Source organism: Cupressus sempervirens, chromosome 6, assembly GCF_028749045.1.
Source record: "Cupressus sempervirens isolate cs-2001-9-10 chromosome 6, ASM2874904v1, whole genome shotgun sequence".
NCBI classification, from domain to species: Eukaryota; Viridiplantae; Streptophyta; class Pinopsida; order Cupressales; family Cupressaceae; genus Cupressus; species Cupressus sempervirens.
In genome coordinates, this window is record NC_143123.1 from 119,633,754 (window position 1) to 119,660,820 (window position 27,067).

The following is a 27,067-nucleotide window of genomic DNA, read 5'->3' on the forward strand; positions in this document are numbered from 1 at the left end:
TACTGAAAATTTAAGATGAAAGATCTGATTTGTCAGTCAAATTTTCTCACAATACTTCAAATTTGCCAAACATTCTTTCTCTGTGGTTGACGACAAGGTCCCTAATGTAGGACAGCTTGTAGTGTTAATTGCAATTTCGTGTTCATACAAATTGGACCACTTGCCTCAAACTTCATCTTTTCCATTAGACATGGTGAATGGTTCTTACTGAAAATTTAGGATGAAGGTACTTTGATGTCGAACATTCTAGAATTGTTTCAAATTTCCTAGACGTTTGTATTCTTCAATTGATACAAATCCTCCCTGTAAGAAAATCGATGTTGATTATCTTGGCATTTGATTTGTAGCTGCGATGGATCTTATTTATTCATCAAGCAGAGTCACTGGTCTTCTATACAATTGTGCAATAGCCAAAGGCTTGAAATGGTACTCAGCAAGAGTGAACACTTCATTATTTGCAAGACGATGTATTGGAAAATTATCTTATAAACATACAGCACACAATGGCTTTAATGAAGGACCTGAGCTCTAACCTCTTAAAAAATGCTTGTCAGTTTTTCTAAGGGAGAAAATGTGTAAAAGGACGAAATAAGACATTGCAAGTGAATATCACGGAGAAGTACTTTATAAAAGCACTACACTGAGATACACTAGTAGATCTGTACAAACATAGAGAAATGGAAAGTTATTAATACTTCTAAACTCACCCTTGATGACAACTCCAACAGGAATGTAAAGTTGTTATTACTTCTACATTTCCCTAAGGACAACTTCCAAAAATAAAGTGACACTTATAGATCTCTACAAAACGTAGAGAAACGGGAAGTTGTTATTACTTCTAAACTTGCCTTTAGATAGATAGATAGATAGATAGATAAAAAATTAACGTCCGCAAGGCTAAAAATAGCCTGGGACAGCAATACAACTTAAGCAGACTTAAGTAGTTCCGTTCGTTTCTTGTGTAGGATGATGATGAGCCCACCCAATTGCTCAATGTACTCTTCGTTGAATAGGTTATGCCAAGAACTGTCACATATAGTATCCGCAAATTTATCTCTACTGTCCTTGTAGGCCTCACATTCTAAAATAAAGTGCTGTTCAGTTTCCACTTTCCTAGAATTGCAGAATCTGCAAATTCTCTCTTCCCAAGCCTCCTTTGGCCTCTTCCAATGCCCGGTCTCACAACAAAGTTGGTGAGAGTTGGTTCTCAGCTGAGTGATAAGAATTTTAGCCCTCTAAAAAATGTTGGCTCCTATGTACGCTTTTTGGATTTGATCACAAGTGGGGTTGAACTCATTTATATAATATATTTTCTTCCTCCCAATCTCACTTCCCCAATTTCTCTTGAAGAATTTCTCCATAACAAAGACCTTTATTTCTTTATTATTTGTGGGGCACATATTGAATTGAATATTCCACTTACTCATCCATTTGATGTCTTGTTGCATCCATGTCCTTTTTATTACTGACAACTTGTTATTACTTTTACATTTTTCTCATAACGACAGCTTCCAAAAATAAAGTACTGGCCCTCTTCTGATAGAAAACAAGATAAAAAGGGGTTGTCAAAGTCAAGACATGTGATTAACGTTTGTCCAATACCCTATTCAATATATTGGTGTTCAGGAGAACTCTAACTTGTGCACTTTGGACCTAATGACCAGGTTGATAACTTCATATTGATCTCGAAACTGCACTTTCTGCCTACCCAACTTCATGGGCCAAACTCATTTGATAACAAAGTTGGCCTGATTAACTCAAACTCAGATAATCAATTTTTGTTCTTTCAATGGTAAGTACTTTTTCTTGAATACCTAAGTAGTCAGGACTAAGCAAAGACAGTGTTATTTTGTATGAACTCAAACCTAAAGCCTTCCATTAGAATGCTAAGGTGCTCAGACATTAGGCTACCCGCCTATTTGTAGTATGGAGTATGGTTGGCTCTTCCAACATCCCCAGAACCTGCATTTAATTACTTGGGGCACTCCAGGTTGTGAATTGTCCTTCAAAAGAGAAATTACACAGAAGTCCACGAATGACTAAAGAATGTCAAAGTCTAGCAAATTAGAATAGCCATAAAGGTGGTATGTCTAAGAATCTCCACAACTCTCTCAGAAGAATAAGAACCCTACAAAAAAAACTATTACGCAGTTCTCACTTAAGAATAAAAGCCCTACATAAACCCTTCCAACAAAAAATAAATAGAAGAACAGCAAATCAAGCTAAAGCACATCAAAACATCAATAATTATGCACTTATCCAAAGGGATGTTCAGAGGCAAGCATTTAGGCAATAAACGTAAAAGGGCGTACCTGAGCAAGCTTCTCAGTTTCACGTTCACGGTCTCCATCTGAAGACCCGAACGTTTCTGTGGTCGGACTGTATGCCTTCCCTCTATTTAAATTCCTCCGGAAAGACAACCCACTGTCCTTGTGAAACAAAGGATTTAAAAATTTGGATGCCCCGAAATATGAAAGTGCGGAGGCATAAGCGAATTGGGTTCTTGTGGGCAATTGAGTAGCAATAAGCCCTGACGAAATATTTGTTTTATGAGTAAAACAAGTGGTTTTGAAACGGGGTTTATCCAGTGGTGGTGACAACCCCTTCACCTTCATTTGCATTTGTAAACATGTTGTGGATTGGGATAAAACCTGCATTGTGCGGCGAAAAAATGTTCAGCACGATAATCAAATTGATTGTACAGTTGATTGCTTGCTATATGATTTATTGGGAGGTTTGTGGAAGCGAAGTGACACTTGAGAAGTGAGCCAGGGGAAGCGTAGGACATATATTACTGTCGCGTTCGAAAGCTTTCCCGTCAATTGACGAGCTGATGTCAGTCTTATATTTCTGTCTCTTGCGAAAGTTGCAGGTGTCAATAGACGGATATTTGTATTTAACGTCAGTTGTTGGGATATCGCAGCGAACATGGGGATCGACAACAAGATATATTTCTTTACAATGTTTTCCAACGTTCAAATTTTCGTCGTTAGATAGGTCTATAGGTTGATGGTAAACGTTTGTAGTATATAATTTTAAAAATTTAATGTTTGTTCTTTTTTCTAGTAAAATAGTTTGTAAAGCTGTGAAGAGTAAACGGAATGATTAAAAGTAGGTTAAAAAATGTTTAAGTTATAGTTCTAATTTTAATATAAACTGTAAAGTTGTGAAGAGTAGAAGGATTGATTCAAAAGTATGGAAAAAAAATAGTTCTAATTTTAATATAAACTGTAAAGTTGTGAAGAGTAGAAGGATTGATTCAAAAGTATGGAAAAAAAATTAAGTTACAGTATTATACTATAGATTACGATTCTAGTCATATCATTATGACTATTATATCGATAGAATTTTATATAGTTTTGTTACATAACTTTTAATACATATGCATTTGTTTCAAAAAAGACAACATAAAATTGAGAAGCAACATTTAATGGCTCATGGACCAATAACACTATTACTACATTTTGCTTATCACAATCAAATGTTCCAAATGGTGGATCAATGTCAGCAGGAGTGGCGGTCACATTTTCCCAACTTGGCCCAGCTTTCTCATTCTGCTCTTTATTTTTTACATTTTCCTTCTTGATGTCAATGTTGTTATCTTTTGTAAACCGATTCAAATTACCTAACTCCTCTTGGTTCAGCATGTTAATGTAGGTATCAAAGTAATGAGCGTATTGAATATCCTTCTTGTATAAGATCATAGCACCTTCTCGGACCATGATTTAAAATATGCCTTTGGGGACCTATATGACAACAAATACATGTGGCATTATATAAAAGTGTGTGAGTTTAAAATTCAACTCGGCAAGATCCCACTTATTGTTGTAGAAAATTTCCTCATTCCTTCTCCTCCAAAGATACCATAAGACCTCAATGGAAAGTACAAACCAAATTTGTTCAATTTGCAATCAAAATCATCAAAGTGACCAAGAACAAAGTCAATCCAAGAAGGACCATTTTTAGGATTCCACTTAACATTCTTGCCAAGAAACAGAGACCAAAATGCACAAGCAAATTTACAGTCAAAAAATAAATGCTCAAAAGTTTCATTGCAACCACGCGTATCATAGAAGACATGGTTGACCCCCACAAAAGAAAGCACATTACTAACAGCCAATTTTTTCAACAACAAAAGCTAGTGAAAACAAGATTTCTTTGGTTTAAGAGGTGAGTGCCATATCAAATAAAAAATAAAGTGTCATTTAGGATTTGGCCAGGCGAGGCCCCAACTATTATTGATCCAATTGAATATATTAGTATCGTCTTTAAGCATGTTGTTAGATTTCTTAGTCGAAACATCCATTAACATAGTACCATCAAACCCCTTTACATGCATGAGAAATCAATTGTTATCATTATTTTGCTAGGGAAAAGAAACCATGTAGCTTTAGAAATAAGAGTCTAAGTCTTTTTTCTGAGAACATGAAATATTATATAGGTCTCTAAGCTCCTCCCAAGATCCTAAATGATTTTCAACTAGAATGTCTCTTATATAAGAGATCCCTTTTTTATTACATATTTTAGCGGATCGTCTTTGTGTGAAAGCCAATGGTTTATTATTAAGAGAAACCCCCCACCACATAGATATGTCAATAATTGAGAAAATTATAGGACCATCTATAGCACCTTTGGAACATAGTAACCCCCTTGCTTGAGACCATGTATTCCAAAGGAATAAAAGTACCTTAGAACTAAATATGTTCATCTCAAAGTCACCAAAAATGATATCACAATGGAACATTACTCCATAGCTTAGCCTTTTAACGAAAGACATGTCAATATTGCTTCTTACCAAAACCTTCCAAGGTTCATCTCCTTGGATAGCATTAAAGATTCGTAAGACCCAGACCTCCTAGGCTTCTAGGTCTACAACACCAATCCCACTTAATACAATGCCTTTTCTTTTGCACATCCCATCTGACCATTGAAAATCTATCAAATTTTGTTCTAACTAATTGGACTAGTATTTAGAAAGTAATCATGAAGAAGAATAGTAAATTGCACGAGACGAAAAAAATTGAATGACCTAAGCTCTTCCAATTGAAGACAACATATGAGTTTGCCACTTTACATTTTTTTTTCTTCTGAATCTTAGAATATATTCATTCCTACATATCCTTGGTAGAGGAATCAACACAAAAGGGACCCCAAAGTACTGATTAATAGAATTAGGTCCACTCCATTGCCAACCTCTATTATAAATCCATGATGGGTCTTCTTAAGACCACCCAATTGTTAGAAGTAATAGTTCACCAATATAACTGAGGAGGGGGGGGGGGAATCAATTATGCATCAATCTAAAACAATTCTTACTTTATCAACCAAAGTAAACAACAATCATAAGAACAATCATAAGAAATGTGCATACACAAATACACCAGATATGTTGACTAGGGAAACCCTTGATCAGAGGGAAAACCCTGGTCAGAATGATGCCCACAAAATAATGTACTAATCTGAATAATCCTTGTTAGAGAATGGACTCGGCTAAGAGTCTGTTACAACATTTATTACAAGAGTCCCTGTTAGGAGAATTTGAATTGCTGTTAGGAGATTCCAACCCTATTAGGAGTTGTAGAAGGCAGCTGAACCCACTGTCCAAACAACTTCAGGATCAAACCAATGAACCCACTGTCCAATTGATCTCAATACCATTCATAGATGTGAACAATCTCTTATCTCTTCCTTTGTCCAGTACATCGGACTTCTTCACCTTCAGATCATGCAAACACATCTAGAACTCATCAGTAACCCTTAAGGTCACTTACACGCATTAGCAGATTACTTTGCTCTTCAACTTCACAATTCGCAAGTCTTCTTTGTTTCTTGATCACAATGACGGTGTATAGAACTTGGAAAACACCTTTTCTTTATACCATACTCAATTATTAACCCTTTGAGTCAGCTCCACACACTTAACATTAATTTGAATCGGCTCCATGAATAAAATACATATTTAATTAAAGTTGTTGGCTCTAGTTATATGCAAACTTTCACATGTGCAGCTTTGGTACCTATGCACTTGCTGATGTCATCAGTTGTCAATGTAGTTCCTCTAGTTAATTTCATAACCTTTCATTCCAAGCACAATATGTTATATTGATCATACAACAGAGATTGTTTTCCCAATGCTCTGTTTCCCTGCAGTTCTCTGTAAATCATTAATATCTTCTGTACTCTATCGATTTAGGTTCTGCACACTTGACCACATTTCAAATACATGTTGTAGTATATTTTGTTAACTGTGAATGGGCAAATACACAATGCGGTGTCCTTAACACATAGAACTTAGTATGCTGCTCTATCAGGCTTATTATGTTGTCATCAATGACAAACAAGGTCATAATATTGTTTTTTGATGTTTTCTCATAGCATCAACATTCATGCTAACAAGCTTCCCCTTTGGCATTGATGGCAACATAGATGAAAAACATCTAGTTCCAAGAATACCAATCATTCAAATCCTTCAACACTACTCCCCCATAGTGCAAGTTCTTTCTAATGTTTTCATATAATTTTTATTTTTTTTCTCCCTTGCTAATGAAATGTTTTCTCATATCACTCTCTCCCATTTTAATGTTTTTCATATCACTCTTTGTCCCCCATTGACATCAATGTCAAAGGTAGTACAAAAATTGAACATATAATCAACCTATTATCACAACCACAAGTTGGTCTATTGCTTTACAATTCTTTTATAAATACCACAAGTATCTAAAGATGTTTTTGTATACCAAATACCTATTACCAAGAGTCCTCAACTGATTCTGTTCAACACAGATACTCCCTCATTGAGGAAGCATCAGCATTGAGTCCAGTCTAACAATGGTGTTGTGTACCCTGGACTGATGCACTTTTGAATCTTATAGTCTGAGCTAGGTAGGGGCATAATGCCAAGCATACCTCGCAGGTACTCAAATGTGTCATTTGGTAAAGCCTTTGTAAAAATGTTGGCAATCTATTCCTTAGTGTTGATATACTCTACTATGATTTCTTTCTTTGCAACTTTCTCTTTCAGCACATGATATTTTATATCAATGTGCTTAGTCTTAGAATGCAAAACAAGATTCTTAGACATGTTGGTTGTACTTGTGTTATCATAGTAAATGATAATAGGTTTTGTGAATGTGATTCCAATATCCTTCATCATCTACTTCATCCAAATGACTTGATGATAATTGTTTGTTGATGCAACATATTCTACCTTTGCAGTACTTTGTGAGGTATAATCTTGCTTCTTGTTGAGCCAAGAAACTAGTCTTCCTCCAAGAAAAATACTCCTCCACTAGTGCTTTTACTGTCATCCCTGTCTCCTGCCCAATCAACACTTTTATAAGTGCAAAGAGTAAAGTCATTTTTTCTGTCATACCAAATACCATAATCTGATGTTCCTTCAGATATTCGAATATTCCTTTTACTACTGCATAGTGATATTCTTTAGGATCAGCTTGAAATCTTGCCACAATTCCAACTGCATTAGCTATATCTGGTTTGTTATGAGTCAAATACTACAATCCACCAATCATAGATATGTACTTCTTTTGTTCAACAATAGGTGTCTCATCTTTGCTTGATAACTTATGACCAGTTACTATAGGAGTTCCAACAGGTTTACAATTTTCTAAACCAAATCTTTTCAGTAAATCCTTTAAATATTTGGTTTGAGAAATAAAGATACCTTCTTTGTTTTAAACAATTTGCAATCCCAAGAAAAAATTCATTTCACCTATCAAGCTCATTTCAAACTCATTATTCATGTCTTCTGAGAATTTGTTATTGGCACCATTTCCACCAAAAATCATTTCATCAATAAATACAATGATTATTAGCAAACCATCTTCTATTTTCTTTAAGTACAAGTTACCATCTGTTGTTCCTTTAATAAATCTAAGCTTTGCTAAGTATCTGTCCAACCTTGCGTACTAGGTTCTTGGTGCTTGTTTTAATCCATACAATGCTTTCTTTAGTTTGCAAACTATATCCTTTTCTTTTTGTTAAGGGAAAACCCTCTAGTTGTTCAATGTAAACTTCTTCTTCAAGTTCCCCATTTAAGAATGTTGACTTAACATCCATCTGATATACCTTAAAATTCTTATTTGTTGCATATGCTAGAAACATTATAATTGCTTCCATCCTTGCTATAGGTGCATATGTCTCTTCATAATCAATTCCTTCTTGCTGAGAGTAACCTCTACATATAAGTCTTTCCTTGTTTCTTGTTACTTCTCCCTATTCATTCATTTTATTTCTAGATAACCATTTAGTGCCAATCACAATTTTGTCCTTGGGTATAGGGACTAATTCCCATGTATTATTTTTAATTATCTATTGGAGTTCTTACTTCATTGCTTCTTTCCAACAATCATCTTTGATTACTTCATCTATGCTTCTTGGTTCAACTTGAGATATCAAACATAGCTCTTCATTAATTCTACTCCTTGACATTACCCCTTTTTCCTTACTCTCTATTATCTGATCTGCAGGATGATTTCTTATCAAGTTCCTATTTGGAGTAGGAGTTGTTGCTTCAATTCTTATTTTTGGTACAACATTCTAATTTTCTCTCACATCTTCAATTTGCACATTATTCTACATGTCATTGTTAGACTTGAAAAATAACTCATTACCTCTGTTAGTCATTCTAGAATAATCGTCTCCATTAGAGTTATAGTCCATTATCTTTTCCTCGGTACCAAACTTTTCATCAACTTTAACATTTGCGCTAACATCTGTAAGCTTTACTTTTCAATGAACAACCAAGAAACATACCTTCATTACTCCTTGGATCAAATTTACCAATATCATCATCTCTTTTGATGTAACATTTGCTTCCAAATATCCTGAAGTACTTGACTGATGGTGAGTGACCAAACCATAATTCATAGGGTATTTTATCCATACCTTTTCTAATCTACACTCTATTTAGTGTGCATACTATTGTATTGATTGATTCTCTCCAAAAGGTCTTCAGTACATCATTCTCAAATAACATAGCTCTTTCTACTTTAGCAATTGATTTGTTTCTTCTTTCAACAATCCCATTTTGCTCAAGTGTATGGGTGAGGATAGTTGTCTCCTGATGCCATGTTTTTCATAGTAGATATTGAATTCTCTAAAGGTGAATTCTCCTCCTCTGTCTAATCTTAGGCTTTTGATCTTAACTCCAAATTCATTCTCAACCTTGTTCTTAAATATCTTGAATTTCTCAAATGCTTCTGATTTTTCTTTAAGAAAAGCTACCCACATCATTCTAGTGAAATCATCAACAAAAATCATAAAGTACCTTTCTCCACAGAATCCTCTTATTCTTGCAGGATCACTCAGATCTGTATGTACCAATTCTAGCTTTTGTGTAGTACAAAATTGCTTGCTAGGAAATGAGACTCTTTTCTGCTTAGCAAAAATACATTCCTTACAAATAGTGTTAGTGGCCTTAGAGATCTTGGGAAAATCTCTCACAATAAGTGTATTACTGGCCTTCACAATGTTATCAAAGTTAATGCGAAAAAATCTGTTGTGCCATAACCAACTATTGTCAATATTTGCTACTGAACATGTTATTTCAATGGAGTTTAACTAAAATACATTACCTCTAATTTTTGTGCCAATACCAAGTAGTTTCCCTTCCTTATTCTTGATAATGCATGTATCATTATCTAATTGAAGTTGATAGCCTTTGTCCATAAGTTGTCCAACACTCAACAAATTATGCTTCAGTCCATCAACAAAATAAACATCATCAGTGTATGTTTTACCATCAAGTGTTATAGATCCAATTCCTGTAATATGACAAACTACATTGTTTCCTACTCTAAAAATTCCTCCATTATGGCTTATGAATTTGACAAACTTGCTCATATCACCAATCATGTGATGTAAACAACCACTATTAATGATCCAGTCTTTTTTTTCAACTTGTGAATTTAGTGCACTTTCTTCGTTGATTTCTCTGTCAAGATCATCCTCTTTTATGGCTACAAATCCTAACTCATCTTCACTTTTGTTTTGATCAGATTCTTCTTCATTAGCATATAAACAATTTCTACGTCTTCTAGATTTGAATCTACCTTTAAACTTCCTTTCTCTTTTAGGACACTTAGATGCGTAATGACCATATTCATTACAAGTCTGACATTTATAGATATTCTTACCATCTTTTTCTCTTTCTACAAGAAGAGCCACTCCTTCTTGGATCTTTTCTTCAATGGATTTGTTGCTACTAGCAATGTCTCCCTGTGGTTTTGTGCTTCTTGCTAAACCAGGTTTGATGTTTAATGCACTGAATGTTGTCTCAACTTTTGCCAATTCTCCAGACTGTTTTAGATCAAATTCTGCAACTTCCAATCTACCAAGCAATGTTTCTTTGGTCAAATTATTAGTGCAAGGTATCATTAGTTGAATCATTTGTGCTACTGACTTGAAAGGTGGTGTCAAAATTTTCAGGATCTTCCATATCACTTCATCATTAGATTTCTTTCCATCATGAGATGTGATTGCTGCAAAAATCTCAAATATTCTCCCAACATAGCTTCTTATAGATTCATCTTCCATCATTCTAGCATCTTGAAATGTGCAATACAAATTTTTCAATCTAACTCTTTTTGCATGTGTATCACTTTCATAATTAGCCTCTAAAGTTTTCCAAATTTCATGAGATGTTTTGAGTAGTTTTACCTGACTATACTCACTTTCAGGGAATACTGACAACATTGCTTCTCTTGCCCTTATGTTGCACATAAACACTTATCTCTATTCCTCGGTGTAGGTTTCAAGATTGTCTTCATCTGCAATGTTCTTGGATGTCTTGGTGACAAGCCAATATCCTAGACCCATGCACAAGAGATGAGTCTTCATTTTGTCCTTCTAGCTGTCATAGTTTGTGTGATCAAATCTAGGGCTTTCCTTTCTAAACATATTTTCCATGAATCTCCCAAAGTTGTTAAACTTTTCTTTAAGGACCTAATGCTTTGATACCAATTGTTAGAAGGTCAATTAGTTATGTATCAATCTAAAACAATTCTTACTTTGTCAACCAAAGTAAACAACAATCACAAGAAATGTGCATACGTAAATACACCAGATATGTTGACTAGGGAATCCCTTGATCAGAGGGAAAACCCTGGTGGGAATGATGCCCACAAAAAAAGGAACTAATATGAATAATCCTTGTTAGAGGATGGACCTAGTTAAGAGTTTGTTACAACATTTAGTATAAGAGTCCCTGTTAGGAGACTTTGAATCCCTATTAGGAGATTCCAACCCTGTTAGAAGTTGTAGAAGGTAGCTAAACCCACTACCCAAACAGCTTCAAGATCATACCAATGAATCCATTGTCCAATTGATCTTGATACTATTCATAGATGTGAACAATATCTTATCTCTTCCTCTTTCTATTATGTCGGACTTCTTCACCTTCAGATCATGCAAACAGATATGGAACTCATCAGTAACCCTTCAAATCACTTACATGCATTAGCAGATTACTTTTCTCTTCAACTTCATAATTCACAAGTCTTCTCTATTTCTCGATCACAATGATAGTGTATAGAACTTGGAAAACATCTTTCCTTTATGCCATACTCAATTATTAACCCTTTAAGTTGGCTCCACACACTTAACATTAATTTGAGTCGGCTACATGAATAAAATACATATGTAATTAAAGTTGTCAGCTCCAGTTATAGATAACCTTTCACATGTGTAGTTTTTGTACCTGCACACTTGCTGATGTCATCAGTTGTCAGTGTACTTCCTCCAATTAATTGTGCAACCCTTCATTCCAAGCACAATATGTTATATTAATCATACAATAGAGATTGTTTTCCCAATGCTCTATTTCCCTGTGGTTCTTTGTAAATCATTAATATCTTCTGTACTCTGTCGATTCAGGTTTTGCGCACTTGACCACATGTCAAATACATGTTGTAGTATATTCGGTTAACTACACATGGGTAGATACACAATGTGGTGTCCTTAATACATAGAACTCAATTTTTTGCTTTGTTAGGCTTATTATGTTGTCATCAATGACAAACAAAGTCATAATATTGTTCTGCGATGTTTTCTCATAGCATCAACATTCATGCTAACACCAATTATAGTGGATTTGTGTGGTGTAATTCCAATAAGAATGAGGGTGTGGAAGCAAAAAAGTTGGATGATATGAAAGCCTCTGCAGAAAACATGAACATCTTGGCAAACTGGGTAGTAGATCTTCTGAAGACGTCGTAGTTGTCTTGGGGTTGTCTTTTTGCTTTCCTTTTGTTGTCTTTTCATGCATAGTTGTATTTTGGCCTCTTATTTTTAGTTTGTCTAGTCTTTGAGGCCTTCTATTTTCTATGCTTCTCTGCTCTTGTTTTGATGATACTTTATACAAGGTTTCAAGTCCTTTAAAACCCATTTTTACATAATCAAAACTTTATCACTAGATGCCACTCAAAATAATTAAATCCATGTTGTCAAATTATCAAAATCCATATTCGACAACTTAAGGAATAATGCAGATTCATCAGCAAACAAAGCATTCAATAAATCTTCATTGTTAGGAAGAGAAATACCTTTCACTGGGGATCCAAATTTATTGGCTTTGAGGATGTAGTACAACACATCTACAACTATAATAGATTACATAGGTGAAATAGGACAACCCTATCTAATAGATCTCTTAAGGGGGATATATTAAAATAAAGTTCCATTAACTTACACTACATTAAATGAATCTTTGAACAAAATGTAAATCTAATTGCAAAAGTAAGGGGGAAAACTAAATACCTGTACATGCCAACCACAAACTTCCATTCAATTTTTCCCATAAGAATCATTGTAACATTTTGACCATCATCTTTGGCCCTATGCATAGCTTTCCAACTAGTGATCAAGTTGTCCAGAATAAATCTTCCTCTAATAAAAACATGTTTAAGTAACTGATATAATTGCCTGAAATATTTATAATTCTTCTAGCTAAGATTTTAAGACAGGTTCAACAATTTTATTGGTCTCCAATTTTTCACTTGTGTCTTATCACCTCCCTCAAGAAGAAACTTAATGACTCATTTGTTAATGTCACTTCCTAGAGACCCTTTCTCAAAGACATCCTCATAGTCAACTAATAACTCAACTCTAATCTGCTCATTATTTTCCATGTAAATTTATATTGCAAGACCATCTAATCCTAGAGATTTACCATTAGCCATAGATCTTATCAACTTAATAAAACCTTCTAGGGTGTTCTAACTATTGTGGTCATAATTAGAAGACAATAGTCTTTTATAAACACATAGAAAGTATTCATGATTTCATTATCATATTTGCTAACATAGTTATTAACTTGGATGTCTTCTATCAATACTCTTTTTTGTTTGGCCTTGATGATATTAGAAAAATATTTAGATCCTATGTCACCTTCATGGACCCAAATCATCCTTACTCTCACTTGTACATTTTCAATCATTTTTCGACGAAAATTGGTCAAATTTTGAACCCATGTTGGTCTAATTTTCTACCAATTGATTTGTCATTATTTTTGTTGTCAAAATTGACCTCTCTTGTTAATGCATCCTAGTGGACACATTGGTCAAAGTTTTCGCCAAGATTGGTCTAAATTCCCACCAATGTTGGTTGATGCAATGGTCAAAATATTGACAAATCTTTGGTGGAAATGTTGACCAAGATCAATCAAAAGTTCCACTAATGTTGGTTGATGCATTGGTGGAAATTTTCACAAATCTTTGGTGGAAATGTCGACCAAGGTTGGTCGAAAGTTCCACCAATGTTGGTCGATGTATTGGTGGAAATTTTGACCAAGTTGTTTTGTTCTAAAAAATATTTACGTGAAGATAAATATCCAAAGTAATCATTGATGACAGCCTTGTCAGTGATTAGTTTGGATATTTATCTTCAGGTCTTTGGTGGGTCTACCACCACCTTGAGATGAGATTTCACAGACTTATATTGATGGTACTACAAGTGGCTACAGATGGATGAGGTTCCCATCTATCGGGTCTCTCATTCCCTACATCTAGAACATGGAGAGGGAGAGAATATATGTTGGGGTCATAGCATGTTGGCCCACCTATACCATGAGTAGGCATGTGAGTTAACCTTATCAAATTGATTCTTAGCTCCCTCACACCGACATATGTCAAGCATAAACAAAACAAACATGATTGAATACACACACAAAATAGAGGGTACCCACCATGGGTACTAATTAACAGGTGTCTCAATCATGTTTGAACTCTTAATCAATAGACAAGAATACAGGAACATGCAAGAATCACCACACAAGTTAATAAAACATGATATTATCATCCTGCAAACTTGTCCAAATCCTCTGGGTGTTAATTCCTACCAAGACAAAGTTGGCAAATTTTTTTGGCAATTGCATTTGGTTTGTATCCTCTAACTTCTTACACACAGCTTGCAAGGGCCCTCTTAACAAACAAGCATCCATTCACATTATACCATTAATAACAATATGATAGTATAATAACCATGGACAATCACATACCATAATCATTCATTATATATAACATATATATCATAATTAAGTGAAAACATTGTCCACACTTAAAGTTTGATGGAAGTAATGAATAGGATAAAGAAGCTAAAATAGTACCAATTGCAAGATTCATAACTTCTCCCATTACACGAGTTGGCATTGCATCTAACAAGAGGATGGCAAGTGGGAGTGGATAGGGAAGAGGACAAGGAAGTGCGACATTTCAAAATTCAAAACTTGTCTGAGGCAGGATTCCTTAGGGAGGAGGGGATCAAAAGCTTGGATTGTAGGGAGAGGTTGCAAAGTGTTAGGGGATAGCAGAGATCAGAGATGCAATAGAGAATGGAGATGGGGACCCACGTGACAAGTGCAAAGGTCCAAACAAGTCTTCTCTGCCATCTAAGGCAGATTGGTCTGGGGTATTTTCAGCAAAATGGTCTTCTCTTTTTGGAGTTAAACCTACTGGCAAGTCTTCTTTTCCGCCAGTTAAAATTTTTTCTAGTTTGGAGAAGGGTTCTTGTGCGCTTGCAATTCTGGATGAACTAGTAGATCATAACATTGCTTCAATGGCTTCTACCCTACTGGGTAAGTTTATTAGGCAAAGGTTGAACATAGATATTGTTAGATCATATAACAAAAGAAATGGAACCTTAAAGGATAGGTCAAGGTAACATCGATGGCGAAAGGCTTCTTGTCTTTCGATTTTTCATGCAGCGAGGACTTGTCAAGCATTTTGTGTGAAGGACCTTGGAGTATAGGTCACTCAACCCTGGTTCTCCAAAAGTGGACTTTGAAGCTGGATTTGTACGATTCATTTTTTGTGCAAGCTCCAGTCTGGGTTAGACTTCTAGAGTTGCCTCTAGAGTTTTGGAATGAGGATGTGTTTATGGGAGGAGCAAACTCCTTTGGTGAACTTCAGTCAATAGACCCAATAATAGCTTCCAGAAGAAGATTAACATATGCTAGGATTTGTATTGGAGTTTGAGAAGGGGATGATATGCCAAAAGTTGTGTGCTTTCATTCTAAGCTTGGAACAAATACTCAGAAGTTGGACTATGAAAGTATTCTTTTTTCTTGTTTTCATTGTCTGAAATCTGGGCATAAGATGAATCAGTGTCCTAAGGTGAAAGCTGAAAAGACAATGAAATCCATTGTTTCCAAACTTGGAATGGAGAAAAAGATCTGAAAAAAAGGATATTAAGGAAGGACAAAAGATTCAGGAGACAATAGTGGAAAGCCCTATTAAAGGAGGGAACAAACCAGAGACAATAGTGGAAGTCCCTATTAAAGGAGGGAATAAACCAATCTAGAATGAATTAAAGGTAGAAAAGGAAGTGGATAGAGTTTTGTCTAGACCTAAGATCATAGAGGTGGAAGGCCCAGTTAAGGTACCTGGCTCTTTTGAAATCAAAGAGGTGCATGTCCCAGAGAAGCAGTCTAGATCTTAGATCATTGAGAAGGTTTCAACAATTTTTGAGATGGATGGACCCAAGGATCATGGGAAATTAGGGGAAGATGTTGTAAAAGAAAAAACCTATGAGGAAAGGATTCAAAAGGATTATCTACCTCAGGAAGCCAATATGTCTTCACCTCTAGTGCAAAGTAAGGAGGATAGTATAGAGAATGAAATTCTCTCACAGGAAACCAGTGGGTCCTCAATTCTATTGGAGAGAAAGGGGGAGCAAGTTTTGAATAATAAAGTGGATTTTGTGAGGGAAAATCAAGAGGAAGTCTTGAGTTTTCCATCATCTCCTTGGAAGGACCAATCTGTTTCTTGTAATCTAGTAGAGAGATTTGGGATTATGGTTAATTCCTCATCTCCTAATAAGATGGCAATGATTGATGACTAGTTGAAGGAAAACAAAGGAAAGCCCAAAAAGAAGAATAGTAGGGACCCCTCCCCAATGTCACTAGCTTAGACTAGGAGTTGTGGAAAACTAGATTTGGAAGGGAGGCCAAAGACATCAAGCAAGAAGAGTGCAAATCAAGTCTTGCAAGAGGAGGCCAGAAGGAATTTGGTGGATGGGAGACAAAGAACCATTTTGGAGTGTGCTTCTAATCAGAAATGAAGATAATATCTTGGAATATTAGGGGACTAAATGGGGTGCATAAGCAGGAAATTCTTAGGAATATGATAAGAGATCAAAGACCTAATATTATGTTGATTCAAGAGACAAAAATGAAGAAGGAGGTGCTGGGTAAGATTTCCTTTAGCAATAATATGGTTGGCGAGGCCATGGATTCTGAGGGGGCATCAAGAGTTTTGCTTACTTTTTTTAATAATAAATAGTTTAGATTTACTCCCTTGTATAATGATGGCAATAATCTTTTTTGCAAAGTGTTTCATTTGCACTCCAATGATTATTGGTTCCTTTTGAATGTCTATGCCCCTAATTCTAAAAGGGAAAGGAAGAATTATTGGACTAAGATTTGTGATATGGTTCAGAACAATAATTTAAATAAAGGTATTATTATGGGCAACTTCAATACTCCACTCACTGATGAGGAGAAATTAGGAGGTTTGGCCTCGGATTTGGATAATAAGTTGGATCTCTCTAATCTTATTAATAGTTTGGCTCTTTTGGATGTGGATCTTTCAGGTAGAATTTACACTTGGTCCGATAAAAGAATTGGGAGTGATTATATCCATGTTCGATTGGATAGAGCTCTCATTTCTCTTGATTGGTTGAATTCTTTTTCTTGCAAGATTTCTCTCCTCCCTAGAGTTAGTTTGGACCACTCTCCCATATCCCTCTTGGTTGTCTCTCTTGAACCTAGGAGGAACTATCCTTTTTGGTTTGGAAAGATGTGGACTTCCCATCCTGATTTATTGAATAGGATATACTATTGGTGGCATATGGAAGTGGAAGGAACGACTATGTTTAGAGTTGCAAAGAAGCTGAGTAATGTGAAACAGATGATTAAAATCTGGAACAAGACGAATTTTGGCCATATTTTTCAGGATAAAGAGGAGTTGTCTGTCAAGCTTAGTTCAATTCAGGATACCATTCAACAGGATGGATATAATGATTTGAATAGGAATATTGAGATGTCTATCCTGACTGAATTGCACAATATTATAAGTAAAGAAGAGAAGTTTTGGAAACAAAGATCAAGAATCAATTGGCTTAAAGAGGGGGACCAGAACACCAAGTTTTTTCACCTCTCTACTCTAAAGCATAGAGCTAATAACGAAATATCTAGCATAAAAAAGGGGCAGACTCTTTTGACCAGAGAGAATGATATTTTTGCTAAATCTATTTCTTATTTCTCTTCTCTTTTGTCTTAGGACCCCATGTTATCAGTGGTGGATTAGAATGAAATAGTTTCTTGTCTCCCTTAGCTTATTTAACCTCATCATAACAAAATGTTGAGGGCGATACCTAAAGCTTAGGAAGTTAAAGAAGCTTTGTTCTCTTTGCCAGCTGATAAAGCCCCTGGATCAAATGGATTTCCAACTTTCTTTTTTCAGACTTACTAGGAGGTGGTAATGGAAGATGTGGTGAAGGTTGTTCAAGAATTTTTTAGAGCTAAGTGCCTTCTTAAAGAGATTAATTCTACATTCCTAGTTCTCATTCCTAAAGTTCCAGGGGTTGATTATTTGGATAAATTTAGACCTATTAGTCTTTGTAATTCCTTTTACAAGATCATTTCAAAGTTGTTAACAACCAGAATTCTTAAAATCCTTCCTTTGATCATATCTTAGCAACAAATGGGTTTTGTCCCTTGAAGAAAAATCTTGGATTCTATCATGATGGTCCATAAAGTTATTCGCTCCATTGAAGCAAGAAAAAGAGAAGGTTTGCTTCTTAAGCTGGATCTTTTAAAAGCTTACGACTTGGTGGACTGGACTTTCCTTGGTTCAGTTCTTCAGGCATTTGGCTTTGATCAAAAAGTTTGTAATCTTATATCTCAGCTTATTTCTACTTCTTCTCTAGCCATTTTGGTCAATGGGGCTCCCTCTGATTTTTTCAAACCTTGGAGAGGTTTAAGACAGGGGGATCCTCTCTCTCCTATTTTGTTCATTATTATGGCTGAATGTATTGGAAGGTTGATTGAGAAGAAAAGACAGGAAGGGAGACTAAGAGGGATCAGGCCTTCTTCTGGTAATGTTTCTTTTACTCATTAGCAATTTGTGGATGATACTATTATGGGAGGGGAAGCATCAGCTAAGGAGACTAAAGTGATGAAGGACCTTTTGGATATGTATATCAGAGGATCAGGCTAGCTAATTAATTGGGAGAAAAGTTCTATTTTCTTCATTAATACCCTTGCAGACAGACAAAGGAAGATTGCTAGGATTATTGGGTGTGGAGTGGGTAAGCTCCCTTCAAGCTATCTTGGTCTCTGAATGGGAACTAAGCCTCCTGAATCTTTCTAGAATGGGATTCTTGATAGGTTCAACAAGAAGTTGGTGGGGTAAAAAGGTTCTATTCTTAGCCAGGCAGGTAAATGTCTTTTGACCTTAAGTCTACTCTTCAAAATCTCCTAATGTATTCCCTAAGCCTCTTTGGGATATCGGTTAAATTTGTAGATAAATGGAAAAGATCTAGAGAGATTTTCTATGGTCTAGTCTTGAGGAACATAAAAGATATCCTCTTGTGGCTTGGGATAATGTTTTTCTTCCTAAGAGCTATGGGGGTCTTGGTATTAGGAAATTAAAACATCTCAATAAGGCTCTTCTAGATAAATAGATTTGGTGCAATTTTAATAGTATAGGGGAATGGAGAGATATTTTAGTTAATAAGTATGTCAGAAGACCTACTCTTCAGTTCTTGCTCAATAATGATGACATACCAAATGGGTATGTCATATGGAATGGTATCCTTAAGGCAAGAGACCTGGCCGAAGCTAAGATAAAGTGGAAAGTGGGTAATGGTAATGACATCCTCTTCTGGCATGATAATTGGTTGATTCAGAGCCCTCTAATTAATAATCCTATTTTTGAAAATTGGGCAAATATTTGTATTAGGCAATTTGGATTGAAAGTTAGAGACTATAGAACTAACCAAGGTTGGAGAGACCTGTCTTTCATCTCGAATAATCTCAAGGTGATAATGATTATGTTGAACTCAATAATTTCAAATAATAAGAGGGATGAATTAATATGGGAAGATAATCCTAATATCCAATTTTTCATTGTCATTAGCCTTATCTAGCCTGTATACCCCCATTACCTCTAATCTTTTTTGAAGTTGTTAAACTTCTGATGTGAGAACCTACAAAGATCTAATACCAATTATTGGAAATATAAGGTAGGAAATGTTACTAAAAGGGGTGGGGTGAATCAGAAACCAATAAAAACTTATCTTACTTCACTAATTAATTCTTCATATAATATTTTTATCTAATTGTATGCATGAAAGAATGAAAGCAAATAAATATTCATAACCCTTTGACACAAGATATGATGACCTACAAACCTTCCCAATAGAAAGTAAAATTGGGGTGGAGATGATACCCACAAGCTTTAGTACTAAAATATAAATTTAACATGTTAAGGCTTACAATTGACTACTTCTAGTGATCTTCCCTATTACGAGCAATAAGGATTATGAGGTCCACCTTGTTAAAGGATTTACAAATATACAATGAAGTAAGCACTCAGTTAGGAGATTTCGCAAAGACTGTTAAGTCTACCTTGTTAAAGGATTTGACTGATGCACCTATTAGGATGAACTAGTGGCTGATCTCTGATCTAAACTCTGATTTACGGGTTGATATTCCTTGTATTGCCATGATCATCTAACTATGATAGATAAACCTTTTTGTCCCTTATACTGCATCATTCTTCAATTCACACTCTTGTTCATCACATCTCTTCACATAAATCTTATTTGGATATGATACAATGTATTACATATATACCAATCCAAATCACAACTTACTAGAGTCGGCTATAATACCAATTTCATCATAATTCACAAAGTTGACCCAACTGTTGTAACTCAAGTTTTGAACACAAACTCGGTGATGTTCTGATACATGGAAAATGTTGTCAACACTCATAAATCTTTGGCACTTAGTTGAACTTGAAGCTCGGTCCATACTAATCACTTTCAAGTATCTTGAACTGAGTTAGCATTGTGTGATTCAGTGAACTCTGTGAAACTCAATAGCAACTAGATCACTTGGTTGACACTGCATGACTCAATCAACAGTAGATCCACTTCATTAAGCATGTAAGTTCAGTAGACACTGTTGGACTTGGTTAACACTATAGAGCTCATTAACACTACGATCTTTTGCACTTCCACTAACTAGCTCAGTAGCCTCTACTATGCTTGGTTTGCACTGAACAATGTCTTTGAAGCTCGATAAACACTATGTAGCTCAAAAAACATTGTAAAATGACTCAAGTGTTTGGTACACACTGTATTCTAGCTTCTTAGCTCAGGAACAACTGAGTTACTTGGTTACAATGCAAACTAAATGATAAGCTCGGTAGCAATTGTAGAGCTCAGTAGCAATGTAACCAATTGACTAAGTGTTGAGTCATTGATAGATAAATTTGACCTTTATGTCAACATAGGGTTACGCTACCAAAATTCTATTGAAAAAACTATATTTGTGTAACTAGTAGAAAACTCAAATTAAAATTTGAATATAATAGCTAGGGTTTGAGTAGAAAACTTTATTGTTTGAATCAACAAACTTGTGTATTTCTCTCTCATATTAAAATATGTATTTTCCTTATTCAATCGGTGAATCAAACAAAAATATTTAAACTAGTTGGTTGGAAATAATTTCCCTACCAAACTACTATTATAAAACTAGATAAAAAAATGTTCAATAAACTTTGCAGCATATTAGGTTGATTTCTCTTGGGTTCTCAAGGGGAGCATTACAAATTACCCATCCCTATATTGCCTAACTATAATCCTAACCTCATTAAATGACATGATTTAAATATGTAATCATGTCCCTACCATTTAAATAGAATATATATTGACAAATTTACTATATGTACTCTCTTTATATTACTATACCATCGTAATACAAAAATTAGGCTAAATTTTTTGAGTGTCACTTTTTTTCTAATTATCCCTTTGGAATACATGTTGATTAAAAGTCAACCAAAAAAAGGTTCAAATGTGCTTACAGTTTGTTCACTTGTGCCAAGTAGTTAAGAAAGTAATTTTTAATAACTTTATTGATACCCACAATGCACAATTACTGGGGTAGTTTTATGTTAGAATTAGTGAAAATACTTATTAGAATGAATGAATGTAAAAGTGAATAAAAGATTTATAATGATGAGTAGGAAACTAATGTGTCTATTAGACAAAGGGCAAATCAATAATATTAAGTTTTTCAGATTTCTTACCATGTTGACTCCTTGACTAAGAATTTTTACCAATAAATTTGCTAAATTGTGAAAATTTTGTGGTGGTCAAAGAAAAAAATTAATGAGACAATATAGAACACATATTGGACACTACCTCCAAATAACTACTTGTATGACCTTTCAATGCGCAATCAACCCTCTTGTGTTCATGGCAACTATCCAAAAAATGAAACAATAACTATAAACTTCGAAATCATATTTAAAAATGTTTAAAATTCTTTATACAATTTTAGAAGTCACGATACATAAAATTGAAATGAATAGATGTCAATGACCCTTGGTAAAACTAGTGAAATTGAAGAATTTTTTATGTACTCACTAAGAATCAAGTGTTGCTAAGTGCACAACTCTAACATCAAAAAGGAACAAGACAAAATTTTTACCTTTGATATAATTAAAATGAATTTAATAATTAAAATACTCAATTTATTGAAATTTTTATTAGTAACCTTCCCTTCCCCTTTCACTCTTTTGAAAATTTAGCGAGAAATATTGAATAATTGTATCTACCATGTTAAGAAGATCATACCTTGGATTATGTTTGACTTTTTATCGAGAGGATTGGAGCTTTGCAAGTTGGGACTATCTTGTGGAGATGAGTGGCTCTCCCTAGGACGTGTTTCCATCCTTGCAAGGTCATGTGGCCTTATTTTTTACCATTTGTTTTCTTTTGTACATGGTTAGTTTGCTTGGGTGTTAATTCTACTAAAGGATTTGATGAGAACAAATTCACAAATCCAATAGAACACCTGCATGCAAGAACCTATCAAGAGAAGAAAAAGACAAGAAGGCAAGGGTTTGGCTTTGAAAATATGCTAAAATATATTATTAGATAGAAAGAATGAATAGAAATTTACAATTGATCAATCCTTATAGAAGGATATTATAAAACCTAAGGGGTAAATGAAATTTAATAATTAATATTTAATTATTAAATGGGAATGCATGTGCATAAAGAGAAATCTTAAGAAGAGAGGAAAAATAATTTGATAAAATAAAATAAAATAGATCATTTACTCTAATGCCCCCCTTAAGATGAGCGACAATGCAACTACAAACAATACAAAAATGGCAAGGAAACTACAATGATGAAATCAAAAATTGGGTCCCGACAACATGGCTTGATGAGGTATCTAGCACAACTGAATCTTTGAAAAATGGAGAAATAGGGAAAACCATGTGGGGAAAAACCTACTCCAAAAGGAGATATAAGAATGCTAAAAAATAAAAGAAGGAAGGACTCATCACTGAGACCCCCCAAGGATAACTTCCTTCACCCTTGGCATAGAATAGAACTGAAGATACCACAGGGATGCAAAAGGTTTAGTGAAGATGGTTGCAACCTGCTCAATAGTGGGAATATAGTCCAAGCTAAGAGAGTCGTCATGAATGAGATGCTTGATGAAGTGCATACAAAGTGAATGAATAAATTGCGAAGAAATTAGTCCTATAAAAGGAGATCAAAACCCTAATAGGTAACTAACCTAGGTTGCATGATAATAATTAATAAAATAATTAATTATTATATGCCCAAAGTTTAGCTTAAGCAAACTAGAGATAATAAGCGACTTAATAATAAAATCAATATGATTTAATAAGAAGAAAATTTTTATTACTCTAACACCCCCCCTTAAGATTAACTTAGGGAGTAGCTAAAAACGTAGAAACTACTACTAAAAGTAAGTTTGGGTCTCGGCAACAAGGTTTGATGAGGTACCCAAGCACAAACAAATCTCTAAAAAGAGGATAAATAGAGAAAACCACATGGGAAAAACTCTACTCCAAAAAGAGGATAAATAGAGAAAACCACATGGAAAAATCTCATGATCTCAACAACCATATCATTCTTCATCAACTCCCCCTTAGATTGAAAATTTTCTTTGACCTTCTCTATAATCTTAGTCTCCATAACATCACAGAGATCTACAATTTCCCTAGGGCCCAATCTTCTTGGAGGCATCTTCCAAGGTCTTCATAAACCTAAAGTAAATCCACAAGATCAACCAACTCCATAAGAGCAACTTGACTTTGATACCACTTGATGCAATGTAAGGAAGAAGAATCCCCAAAGTAGATATCTTGGCCTCCAATAAATAACCACATAATGGAATATAAAAAATCACACAGAGATTCAGATCGAAAATACTACTATATTTGGGCCTAAATTACAATGGTTACCCATTTCCTAAGCAATAGAACCATGAATTGGCTCTTGTTGGATGGATGTCAAATTTTTGTTGTCGTAAATTCTGACGACAAGGCCACAAGTCACAATTGCAATAGATAAAATTGTCATAACTTAGAAGAAGGAAGGGGTAAGAGTTCATGTTCAAGACAGCTCAATTGTGACAGTATGTCATCATAATTATGATGTATTAAGCTTCCAGTCCGTCATCACAATTATGATGTCCATGCTAAGGAAGCAATGTTGATTTATCGAGACTAGCCATCATAATTGCAACACTCTTGTGACAACTGTGTTGTGCAAGTGATGGCTAGCCATCATAACATGCCATCACAATTCTGACGGTTAGGTTAATTATTAAAAATAAAATGTTTCTTGTAATTCCTAGGTTGCTTCTGCTATCAAAGAGGCTTCAAGCTCTCTAATAAATTGGAGTTAAGTGAGTTAGTTGCAGTTAATAAGAAGCCTTCCAATAAATTTGAACTACATTCTAGTTTGGGAGAAGATTATCTATGTGAATTTGCAAATGGAGTGTGACTATTATGTTTAGTGAGAACAAGGCTTCTCTACAATGAAGTGAAAATTTTGTCTCCCTTCTTTCACCCCTAATTGTTCAAATCACAAAAATGAGAAGTTGATTTGAGACATCAGATGTCTGAGAAAAGAAGAGTAGCATATGAGTAGATTTTGGATTATGCTCTCACAAACATAGTAAAAACAATCAATGTAGTCACAAACAATGTTAAAAAAATCTCTCCTAAACACCTAAAGACAAGCATGTCTAATGTCATTGGAGCCAAGGCCTTCCATATAAAAATAGTTAAACCAAGTATGTTAAGTAATATATGGTCCTGTATTTTTCTTGTGTTTATTTTTATAATACTTTCATGGTTTATTGGAAGTTGAGATGTCAAATTTTGTTTAATGGCTGACAATCCAATCTACTTTGCCTTTATAAGAGATGTCTGCTTTCATTTTCCCCATTTTGAGATTCAAGTTTACAAAAGCCTACAAATTTCTTGCTTAGTCATCTATCTTTTGATCTCAATTCATAGATACTGAAACACTTTATTCTTACTCCAAGGTTTCCTTTCCTTTTGAAATGCTTTAGAGCTGTTGGTCAGTGATTCCTTTCTTTTTATTGAAATGATCATTATTAGATATCCTTGATGTAATTTATGCCAAATAGTGACAAGAATTAATATTTCTCATATACGTGATCATTCATAGTTCGCTACCAATATTTATTCTGTCCACAACATTTTGAGACCATATTATATTGCTCCTTGCTCTACCCTTGCCTTGAAAGGTATAACATTCTGTATCATCTTGAATATTAAATTCTAGATTAAAAGTCCCAAAATATTCTTAAACATCTATCTAGATTTATTATGGTGGTAAGTATTTTTCCAGACTAAGATGTCATTTTAGGATGATGATGATGGCAATGACTTCTACACTCATTTAGACTAAATTATATCTCTAAGGATTCTCTCTAAAATATAATTCATCTTTGAATTTTCTCTGCAATAAATGTCTGATCTTGATTGGCATCCCACTGATCTTCCATCTCCTTCCACTCTTCACAAGTGTCTTGCCTTGAATTTTTCATCGATGTTGCAATATATATTTTTCCTTCTTCTCTCGGCTCGTTATATTTATATGATTTTTTCAAAACATTGCAGAATTCACAACTTGAGATGAAAGGTTCAAGGAAGGTTATAGAATCTCACACAAAATTGCACTAAAGATTTAGAGTTTTTTGATCTACTACCTACCTCCTAAACTTGTCAAATTTATTTACCAATGATGAATCACATTGTAGAGGGTACGAATGTGGAACAACCTAGGGCTAGAGAGGATGTAACCTATCTTAGGGTGATAGAGTAGTGCCAATTTGAGGCACTTTAATAGCAACAAGAAGTAGTAGCATATGCTCAACAGCAAGCCTCAACTTTTATGGGCAGTGGGATTCACCTAAATAATTCCATGGGCATACCTTAGTTGAGTTTGAAGGAAGTGACTAAAACATATACACAAGAACATGACATCTAATTTTTCCCTAAAGTGGGATGCACACATGTTGGTCTTCAGGTTTATGGCTTTGGAACTATTAGTATCTATCTAGATTCTATAAAACAACAAGTGCTTGCACAATTTGGAGATAGATGGGCGATTTCATCATTGAAGTAGCTAGTTAAGATGCACTGTAGTCAAACTGGAGGAATCATTGATAAACCAAACATATAATGAAGAGGAAACTTGAAAACTTGAATGCTAAAATGCTGAAATGAAAGCTATCGAGGATCAAACACCTATGCTAGAGTTACAACACAATGTGAAGTTGATTTTAGATATGGTAGAGGCATATATTTATAAGTTTGATCAGAATTTAAGACATGAGAGAGATAGTCTATGGAAATATACTAGAAGGAGAAGGAGGGGCTTTAGAAGGAGACTACATAGCTGAAACAACAACTAGACAACATAGAGGATATTATGTGAGCACTGGATAGAATCCAAGAAAGTGTTATGGTAGGTACTATAACATTGGGAGCACTGAATTGAATTTGTGATACCCACCTAGTATAAATATGAAGAATAAGATTTTTGTTGTAAATGAATCCAATTAATAAGAAATCAATCCATTTCATTGAAACTTGAGGATAAAAAAGGGATCAACCATCATACCATGAAGAACTCTTGCAGAAGAATCCAAATATTCAAAAAGTGATTTTTCTAAGTAGAGAAAATCATGATATCATTGTTCAAGTTTCTTAAAGCTATTGAAACACAATGAATTCAAATGAAGGAGTTTTGAATCAATGGCATAATGATATACTTCAATAAGCTACAAAGGCCAACTATAATATGTTTGAAAATGAAGACAATGGTATATCAATCAAGGCAAGAGACCTATGTGCATATTTAGAAGAAAACTAACTTGGCTAAATGAACTCAAACTAAGTGTCGTTGTCGTTAGCCACATTACTACAATAGTTGGGTTTTGAGCACCATTTAGACCAAGGAA

The 27,067-nt window shown here is 34.7% G+C and overlaps 1 protein-coding gene across 1 annotated transcript in view; it reads right to left on the minus strand.

Annotated features, from left to right (window-relative positions):
• TIC21 (translocon at inner membrane of chloroplasts 21) overlaps positions 1-3,001 on the minus strand; it is a 29,996-nt gene extending 26,995 nt beyond the window's left edge. The window contains exon 1 of the mRNA XM_089787019.1: positions 2,313-3,001. Coding sequence (XP_089643145.1) covers positions 2,313-2,657 — 345 coding nt within the window. The 5' untranslated portion in view covers positions 2,658-3,001. The remainder of the gene's footprint in view (positions 1-2,312) is intronic.
• Between the last annotated feature and the right edge of the window lie 24,066 nt (positions 3,002-27,067).